Source organism: Solanum stenotomum, chromosome 2, assembly GCF_019186545.1.
Source record: "Solanum stenotomum isolate F172 chromosome 2, ASM1918654v1, whole genome shotgun sequence".
NCBI classification, from domain to species: Eukaryota; Viridiplantae; Streptophyta; class Magnoliopsida; order Solanales; family Solanaceae; genus Solanum; species Solanum stenotomum.
Genome location: NC_064283.1, coordinates 9,859,884 through 9,870,241, shown reverse-complemented (window position 1 = coordinate 9,870,241; position 10,358 = coordinate 9,859,884). Strand labels below are relative to the sequence as shown.

The following is a 10,358-nucleotide window of genomic DNA, read 5'->3' as shown; positions in this document are numbered from 1 at the left end:
GTTTCTTTGTAAAAATATCTCCTGAAGAATGATTGAGAAGATGAAAAAGAAAAGAAAAAAAGAATGATCCAGAAGCATTCTGTTTAATTTACCCTTGCATAATATGTATAATTACAGGTTTGCCATTGGTCGTCTGGTCGGCTTCCCATTTCTATATAATAGATAGAAATTTAACACTTCGTGCAAAAAAAATAGATAAAACAATTAGAATCGAAGAAATAATATAAATAATTTATTAATGAATGAATGAATTAATAAATAATATTAAAAGATCCTTGGAGGATAGAAATTGGAAATAGTAAAATATAAGAACAATGCAAGGAAAAATGAAATGGTGTACAAAAGTAATAATAGGGCCCACACAATTTAAACTAGCCGTAAAAGAGGAAAAAAAGCAAATGATTTTTGTGTCCAACAAAAAGGAAGTACATTTATGAAGCAGGCAAGTACAATCATTTTTCAAGTTTGAAAAGTACGAAATACCATAAAACAATTATTTGAAAATTTTAGTACTTTCTTCATTTAAATTTTTCCTTGTTTTTCTTTTAATTTGTTCTATATTTCAAAATTTAATAAGTACTTAAAATTACAATGTAATAATATAAGATATTAAAAAAAACATAATTAAAAATCATAAAAGAAATTTTATTGACTCTTTAATTCCATATTGAAACAAAAGAAGTTTGTTTGAAAATAACATAAAAAGTACGGTAAATTAAAGTAAAATAACAACTAAAAATATTTAAGAATCATATAAGAAATTTAGTTGACTTTCGTAAAAGTACCTACATCACATAAAATGGAACAGAATGAGTAATATATATATTATTTGAAAATGATATAAGAAGTGCTATAAATGACAATAAATTAACAACTTCAAAATATATTTAACAAAATCACATGCAAAAAATTATATAACTCTTCAAATTTCATCGGTGTCACATAAATTGAAACAAAGAACTACTCCCAATTTATGTGACTTACTTTCCTTTTTAGTTAGTCCCAAAAGAATGTCACATTTCTATATTAAGTAAAATAATTTACAGTCATACAAATTTATATAATTCATTTTGGACCACAAGTTTTAAAAGTCTTCGTTTCTTTCTTAAATTCCGTGGCGAATCAAACTACCTCACATAAATGAGACGGAGGAAGTAATATATCTTGGGCCCGCGCTGGCGCGGGAACTTAATATCTAGTATATATATAAAGGAGGACCATAGACAAGGTGATGTGACACCTCTCTATGACCTCCATTCATTTTTTATTTTTTGTAAATCCTTTTTTGATCATTTTTCTTAATTTAATTATTTATTTTATTTTTAATATCTCATAAAGTCTTTATATTCAACTACTCAACTTTTCACCTCCCACTATAATATATCTTCTTTATTAGATATGATGTGCATATATTTATAACTCTCATAATTTTAACTTTTCATATTTATAACCCTTAAATATTAAATATGAAACCTTATGGTATTCCTCCATTATTTTCTATATAAATTCATATTTTCTGTTTCATGAGATTTTATCCAAAGTTATCTTTCATTTTCACCATAGTATTATATTCATGCTTTTATTTGGCCTGAAAAAGAAGGAGAAGAAGAAGAAGGCACTTGAATAGTGATAGACTTTTGAAGTGGATATTGACACGAACTTAGATAATTATGTATTGATTTCTTTTTCCTTCTATTTTTTAATGATATGTGTATTGTACTTTTTCTTTTTTTCTTTCTTTATTTTTCCTCTCTTTTTATTCTTATATATCTCTATGATGCCTCTTAAATTTAATTTTATGTGAAGAAAGCTTTTGAATAGTGATAGATTTGTGAAGTGAATATCAACAATAGTGATGCCTCTCTACCTTGGTTTGACTTGAAAAGAAGAAGAAAACTTTGAATATTGATAGGCTTGTGAAGTGGATATGACAAGATCTTAGACAATTATGTGTTGATTTTGTTTTTCCTTCTATTTTTAATTTTAATGATTAAAGTCGCAATGAGTATTGTATTATGTTTTCTTTCTTTCATTTTTTATTTCTTGGGTATCTTTATGATGCTCTTAAGTATAATTTTTATACGAACTTAAAATTTAATTAATTTTAGAAGTATGAGAGTTATTTGTTGTATAATTTCTATTTATATAATTTGGTCTCTTATTTTTCCTCATAAAAATGTCAATAAAAAAGTAATAAAATAAAAGATATGATAATATTATAACCAAACAACATGAATAACCTTATATATATATATATATATATATATAATTAAATTATAATTACTAATATAAATATATGAACACCGTGTAAATAAGAACACAAGGCTGAAAGGCTAATGCTACTCTTATTTTCTTGGAAATAAATATTAACTTTTGTTCTTCAATTGACAAATTTTTCAAAATTTTGTTGTTATACATCTATAAAAAGGTATATAATTCTTTTATTCATATTTAACATTTTATAGCTGTTTTTTATATCGAAATATCGGTATTATAATATTTTTATTTTTTTATCCTCGTTATAATATTTTTATTATATATAATTATGAAATTACAACTTTTACTATAACATATATATGAGGAGAGATCAGTTTTTATTGAGTAATAGACATTAATACTTAACCTTTGAATCAGTAACGGATTTGTTTCATTTCTTCCATTGTTAAAAGTAATTATTAACAAACTTTAATTTAATGAAATTGAATTACTACTACTTTGTAGTTTGTATAGTATAATTCTTTTACCTTATATATAAATGTGTGTGTGTGTTCTTTTACTTGTACAACATATAGGGAGAAAAAAGAACAAAACAATAGTAGAGGCATTAGTGAAGGATAAAAGATAGGGAAAGAGTATATGCCAGAAAAAAATGTAATTCAATGGTTGTTTTAATTTCTTTTTAATTTTCATTTCATTTTTATTTTATTTACTAGCAATTATAGAAAATATGTTTAACTTTTATTTAGATTAAAAGAAATTGAAAGGGTCAATTGCCAATAAATGCTTGTATGTATGTGTAATAATTTACTACGAAATATTTGCTATGTACAATAGAAATGAAATTAATTAAAGGATATATATATATTATAGCTTATTGCTTAAGAATACATTCTCTCTTTTGTTCAATATTAATTGTTAAGTTTAACAAAAAAAAATCATGTTGATATTTATCTTGATAAAATAATATAATTAGAATAATTAATGATGTTACTCCCTTATTTTGATTTTTTTGTAACCATTCTTTAAAATTATTTAAAATAAATATAACTCAATTATAACTTGACAAATTTGCCCTTTTTTTGTATTAATTTCTTCATATTAATGCATACTATTAAAAACATGACTTATTTAATAAATACTTTGAAAATAAATCAACACAAATAAGTTTATACTATAATATATAATATAAATATATATAAATGTGTTCTTTTTTTACCAAACAAAGATTCACACTTCTTCGTATTCATTATATAAGTCATTTTTAAAAAATAATGTGAATTAATATGAAGAAATTAATATAAAAGGATAAAGTTGTCAAATTATAATTAATTTATATTTATTATGATTACAAAAGAAATCAAAATAAGAAAGGCATACCTAATATTGTAAATCACGTAGGTAAGTTTTGTAAGGTTATTCCTTAAAAATTTAATCGGACAAATTCCCTAGTTTTAGTATAAAATATAAAATATAATATGATATTGGTTTGTTTTCCATTTTCCACTACCTCATCAGTTAGCTTTGTGCTTTGAAAGTTCCATTTTCAAGTTTCCAATCTGAGAAAAACAATAATGGCAGAGTCGTCGCCGGTACGTTTTGGCATATTAGGTTGCGCTAACATAGCTCGTAAAGTATCACGCGCCATCGCACTTGCTCCAAACGCCACTATCTCCGCCGTCGGCAGCCGTTCGATCGAAAAAGCGACGGCGTACGCCAAGGAAAACGGGTATCCGTCAACGACGAAGATTTACGGCAGTTATGAGGCGGTTCTGGATGATCCGGAAGTGGATGCCGTTTATGTTCCTCTTCCGACGAGCCTGCATGTGAAGTGGGCCGTGTTGGCGGCCCAGAAGAAGAAGCATGTTTTGCTGGAAAAGCCTGTTGCGTTAAGCGTGAAGGAGCTGGATGTGATACTGGAGGAGTGTGAATCGAATGGGGTGCAGTACATGGATGCTACTATGTGGATGCATCATCCGCGTACTGCTAAGATGAAAGAGTTCCTCTCTGATTCTCAGCGTTTTGGACAACTCAAATCGGTAATCTTCTGATTTTATTTTTGAACTTTTTTATTTGTGTATTAAGTGCTGATAAATGGATCTGAATCATTTGGAATACTGTTTTAATCTCCTGATGTTAAACTCACAAGTGAAAAGTTGAAATTAAAGAGTTGTTAAAAATGTAACGGTTTAAAAGAGAACAAATTGAAACATAACCAACAAGGGTTGTGGTGGAGTGAGGGTTTGGGTGGAGTGGTAAGTATTCATTCATACTTAACTAGAGGTCTTGGGTTCGAGCCCCTTCGATACGTAGTCGCGCTTTAACCCAATGTGAGACTTGGGCGCGAATTCAGATTTAATCCGCCTCCAATGTGTATATTGAACACCCAATGTGAAACTTTTCAGCGCGAATTCGGATTTAGTCGGCCTCCAATGTGGGTATTTGGGTATCGAGCACCTAATGTGAGACTTTCCGATGCGAATTCGGATTTAGTTTGCCTCCAATGGGTATCAAACACCCAATGGAAAACAAAAACAAAAATTCAAACAGAAACAGAGGGTACAAATTTAGGTGTCTAGAGAAGAAAAGTAAAAAATGATGCAAAAAAATTGAAACTTAAACAGAGTTGTGAGAACCCAAATGAAGTCTTCCTATAGGGATCCTTGAAGATGGTCTTTTTTTTTGTTGACAGGTACATAGCACATTTGCTTATCTTGGTGACACTGAGTTTCTTGAGAATAACATTCGTGTGAAGTCCGATCTTGATGCTCTTGGTGCTCTAGGTGATGCTGGTTGGTACAGTATTCGGGCAATCTTGTGGAGTAGTGATTATGAATTGCCAAAAACAGTGACAGCTCTGCGTGATCCAGAATTTAATGAAGCTGGAGTTATCCTATCTTGTGGCGCTTCTTTGAGTTGGAAAGACGGAAGGGTAGCAACTTTTTATTGTTCGTTTTTAGCCAATATGGCCATGGATATCGTTGCTAGTGGATCCAAAGGGAATCTGCGGGTCCATGACTTTGTAATTCCATTTCAAGAAAATGTTGCTCCATTTTACACTGTGGAAGGTTCGTGGTTTGGTGAACTTGCTACATCGATTCATCCTGCACCAAGTGAGCATCAAGTCAATACAGATCTTCCTCAAGAGGCTTTGATGGTAAAGGAGTTTTCAAACCTGGTTGGGAGTATCAAAGGGAAAGGTTCTAAACCTGAAAAGAAGTGGCCAACGATTAGTAGAAAGACACAACTTGTGGTGGATGCTGTCAAGGCATCAATTGAGAAAGGTTTCGTTCCCGTTGAGATCATCTATTAACTAGTGTTGTTGTAACTGAATGTTGTATTTCTGAATAAGACTTGCAGTCTCAGTTTGTTCAGAGTGTGTATGTAATATGGTTGTTTGGAAATGAATTGGCCGAGCTAGTTTGAACAACTTGTATTTTCATGAAAAATAGCAGCCATCCCTTCCTCCCGGATCTCCACGGAACCGGACAAATTAAGAAACCAGGGAGGGAAGATCCAATCTCTCAGGTAGCCTTTAGAATGATGAGTAATATGTATGATCACGCTCAACGGTCTTGTGATGCCCCAATTTTCATTTTTATTAAAACGACTCTATAGATACCTTAGAATCTAGTGTTCTGATACCAAAGTTTGCTGAATTCGTGTGATCTCTGACACACTATTCGATTCAATGAAAAACCCAAATGATAAATACCCCTAGCCATATGGAGTATTTGAAAATAATATACATTTTCAAATCTCGAAACCATACGTATGGTCAGTGGATAGTTAACGGAACCAAAGGATATATGCAGGTTGAGTTGATAACTTAATAAAATCCATTACGTTGTTGATTAGTTTTGCATCAAAATGATTAACTAATAAATTATTTTTTACTTGATCACATCAAAATTATCTTCCCTAAAGTAAATCTGTCATATTCATATAGGATAAGAATCAATAGAATTTTAAAATATATTCCATTTCAAAAGCTTACCAACTCATAATTGTCCAATTTGAGAAAAGATGAATCAAAGTCGTATTTTGATTCTGTAACTTTTTGCCACTATTTTGTTTGAAGCATACGTCAGTCCTTTCGAAAAGTGAATATTTTTAATCAAATTGTCATCAAAGATCCTTTCAAATTTTCAAAAAATATATATTATTTTAATCAACTATTCCGCTAGATTATAAAAATAATTACACGGTTTTTTCTCTTTCCAAAAAGTGAGTTTGATAATAATAATAAAAATCTAATTATTTAATTTTGAGCTTGCAAAATTATTTAATCTCAAAGTACAAGCTAAAGAATAAAAAGAATGCATCTTACCTTTGTACTTGGGAAATGCTGTTGACTTGTGTTTCTTTAACATTGATTTTAATTTTTATTTAACTACACTTCAAAACTATCAAATTAAAAATCTTAATCCTGCATAGGGCTTCTTATTGAACGATTTGAACAAAAAATTATACTTAACAATTCAAGTTATCAAATATTGACTTTTCAATATGTTAATCCACTAACCAACCAACCAATAAGCTGTGTACTTACCAAAAAGCTATAGTAAAAATATATAGAAGACTAATTCTAAGAGTGCATCCACTTAAATGGTTATTTAACAAATAACTGATTTTAAGAGTGCATCTACATAAATGGTTATTTAACAACTATATACTTGCTATAAATCAAAATTATTTATTTAACAAATATACTTACGTACCATAATCCATAAGTAGTTAACAATTTTTCCCGATACCCGATAAAGGAAATTAAATAATTCACTCACATTAATAAACTGCTAATTATAATATTTTAGATTACTTTTACTATAAATTAACCTATCAAATAACGATTCTTATTCAAGGAAAAATACAATTCTTATTCAAAGGAAAAATGCAACCTTTCTCTCCAGGATCGAATCCAAAATTTCTATTAAAAAAAAATGCTATTGCAAGGATCGAATCCAAAATTTCTAATTAAAAAGAAATGCTATTGGAAGGATCGAATCCAAAAATTCTAATTAAAAAAAAAATGCTAACACCATAGAAATGTACCATTTAATTATTAAATATAAAATATATCATCTATTTTGCAAACTAGATAAGACAAGCTTATTCAATGTTCTAATTACACACAAAACTAAAAAAAAAAAAAAAAACATTATTTCTTATTTAAAGGCCTTATACACACATACTATATACTATATTCACAAAGGCAAAAACTAGTAGTAGTAGAAGTAAATACACATTAGACATGACTCTACCAATGTCCAAATCCAAAGTGATCTAAGCTATGTCTATGGCCTTAACATTTTTTGGAATTTGTTGTGTTTCTTTCTTGGGTACATTCACAGTTAAAACTCCATTTTCAAGCTCACAACTTATACCTTCCACGTTGACATTTTCCGGTAGCCGAAAATTTCTGCAGAAACTGCCACGTCTGCGCTCCACGCGGTGCCACTTGTCATCCCCTTTTTCTTCCTCTTTAACTCTTTCACCGCTAATCTCCAATATGTTGTCATCTTCAATTTGCACCTTTAGATCTTCCTTCTTCACCCCTGCCACTTGTTATAATTTCAATAAGTATTCCTCCGTTTCAATTTGTTTTTTACCTTCCTTAAAAGGATTCTAATTAAAAGTTTCTCAATTCGAATTGGTATTCGTCTGATTTGTATAATTCAAATCCTGATAATATAAATCCAAAATTTCATAGAGTATATGATTACCTTAATATTTGTATACCATTTATGAAAAAATCATAATAAATTACCCTGTTTATATACGATTTAATCATAATAAATTACCCTATTTGTATATTGACAAGTGAAATATATAAACGAAATTTTGAAAAATTTCTAAACGGACAGAAATATGTAAATCACAATTTCCATAGCAAACAAAACTATAGATATAAAACGCGATTATCAAAACTATAACTATAAAACATGAAGTAATAAAGGGGTTAGATGGTTAACCAGGAATATCAACACGAAAAATATGAGCTTGATCAGTTTCACGCCAGTCGACACTAGCATGGGCCAAAGCAGAAACATCATCATCACCAGCACGCCTGAAGCCCAATCCACTACCAAAGCCCAATGGATCCCATACATCAGATGAAAATGGGCTTACAAAACCCATATCTGTACGCCGTCCACCACCCAACCATGGTCCTATTGATGATGCCATATTAATCTTTTTTTTCTTCAATAACAAATTCTTCTTAATTCCACTTAAATTAATTATTTCTTGCTTCTGAAATGCAGCTAGCTTTATCTTCTATATATATATACTAATACAAAATTATGTGTTTTGGTATCACTTGTATGTTGTGTGTGTTGTTTGATTTTGCCTTAGCCACGTATTTATTTATATTTATGCCACTTAGCTATAGTGTTTTAATTTAATAGTTTGCTGAGTGACACGTACATTGAAAGATGAACATGAACAGAATTTTAGAACTTTGGAATGTTGTATTATTTAACTTTCCAGAATAAGTTTTGAACATACTCTTCCTCAGTTCACTTTTATGCGTCACTTATTTCTAAAATAGATTTTCAGTTTTAGTCATTTTTGACATATCAAGAAAAAATAATTATTTTTTTCATATTTTACTCTCAGTATCAAATACTTATTCTCAAAATCATTTTTCAAAACTTTTCCATTTAATATGAATAGTTTAGTAAAATACCTATATCAATAATTATTTTTTATTAAATATGCCAAACTAAAATAGTGACAAATAAAAATGACGTATAACCAAGTGACAGCTTTTAGGGTCCAACGCAAGCATGTTCAACACTTTGGCAGTTCAGCCTGTGGGAATTGTGGCAATGATCCTCTAGACAAGTCCTTTTTATTTTTTATTTTATTTTGGGCAAATATCGTTTAGTCCATGATCATTGGTTGAATTAAATGAAGAGCAAATTTTAAGAAAAAAGATGTGATCAAAATTCAATAAATTTATATATCTGATCAATAATTATTTCATAAATAGTATTGATTTGTATTAATGAATTGTATCAAAGTCCATTATATTCAATTACTTGATGTAAATAAGTTGTATCAAGTATATTAACAAATACAATCGTATCGTTGCTATAATTTGTAACAAATTATATTTCTATTCACATACATTTATGTTCATTTGTTGAATTGTGTATTGTATTTATGTATTACAATTTGTATTTGTATCATTGACAATGTTAGCATTTGTAATGGTAGCCTATATCACCTGCAATTCACAGTTATTTCCATTAAATAACATGAAAAAGAACACAGGTAACACTGGATTGAATTTAGTCTAATCCAACACCAATTTTCACCTTGTCAAAGTTGAATCCCCTGTGAAAAATATTAACAAGAATTGGTGGTGGCAAATGGGCGGGTTGGGTCAAATTTGGACGGGTTGAAAATGGGTCAACATAAAATGGATAATAATTTAACCCATCCATATTTGATATGGGTAAAACTGGATTGGATAAAATACTAGTTTACCTATATTTTACCCATATTTTCATGAGTAAATAATACTCTACTTAAGAATTCAACATAGAGAAAATATTTTAGTCTTTTTTTAGATGAAAATAATTGAAAATGCTTCATTTAATTTTATTGTATCATAAAAATAAAAAATAAAAAGACTATTATTTATTATCCAATATAAAATTAAGCAATGGGCCTGACTGTCTAATCTTGAAACGGCACCACTGATAACACCAAAAACAACTGGAAATACTTTCCATAAGCTTTAACCAATTAATTACAGGTATTCATCAATTAAATTAACAACATAAACCATTACTCACGGATCAGGGTACAGACCAGCTTTAAGCAAATTATGTACATTTGTGAATGTTGTGTAGAGCTCCAAAGAAAGATTTGTCATGACTTATTTTACACTATTATTTATTATTCAATATAAAATTAAATAAATATAATTATAATTAACAAAAGAAATGTACATTTAAAATATATATTTTTGGAGGACTAAAGACTTCACCATTTCAATTATAGAGAAAAATAATTAGTTCTATAGAAGAACATAAAAAGGAAGAGAAGTTACAATTTGTTTTAGTGATATCATAAATTTTGAGTGAATAAAAATTAGAAGCTTAACCCGTTTCGCTAATCCATATTTT

General features: G+C 29.1%; 2 protein-coding genes across 2 annotated transcripts; one reads left to right on the top strand and one right to left on the bottom strand.

Annotated features, from left to right (window-relative positions):
* Window positions 1–3,695: 3,695 nt before the first annotated feature.
* On the top strand, window positions 3,696–5,647 carry LOC125856594 (uncharacterized oxidoreductase At4g09670-like). The gene is made up of 2 exons (XM_049536183.1): window positions 3,696–4,256; window positions 4,910–5,647. The coding sequence occupies exons 1-2, from the start codon at window positions 3,792–3,794 to the stop codon at window positions 5,528–5,530; spliced, it is 1,086 nt and encodes a 361-aa protein (XP_049392140.1). The 5' UTR covers window positions 3,696–3,791; the 3' UTR covers window positions 5,531–5,647.
* A 1,753-nt stretch (window positions 5,648–7,400) lies between these two features.
* On the bottom strand, window positions 7,401–8,406 carry LOC125856597 (17.4 kDa class I heat shock protein-like). The gene is made up of 2 exons (XM_049536185.1): window positions 8,193–8,406; window positions 7,401–7,775 (listed from the first exon to the last, which is right to left on the bottom strand). Exons 1-2 carry the CDS (start codon window positions 8,404–8,406, stop codon window positions 7,504–7,506), a joined length of 486 nt encoding a protein of 161 aa, XP_049392142.1. The 3' UTR covers window positions 7,401–7,503.
* Between the last annotated feature and the right edge of the window lie 1,952 nt (window positions 8,407–10,358).

Coding starts and splice junctions, on each gene's coding strand:
- LOC125856594 (XM_049536183.1), top strand. CDS start 3,792: ATGGCAGAGTCGTCGCCGGTACGTTTTGGCATATTAGGTTGCGCTAAC. Junction 4,257..4,909: donor GTTTTGGACAACTCAAATCG/GTAATCTTCTGA, acceptor TTTTGTTGACAG/GTACATAGCACATTTGCTTA.
- LOC125856597 (XM_049536185.1), bottom strand. CDS start 8,406: ATGGCATCATCAATAGGACCATGGTTGGGTGGTGGACGGCGTACAGAT. Junction 7,776..8,192: donor TTTTCGTGTTGATATTCCTG/GTTAACCATCTA, acceptor AACAAGTGGCAG/GGGTGAAGAAGGAAGATCTA.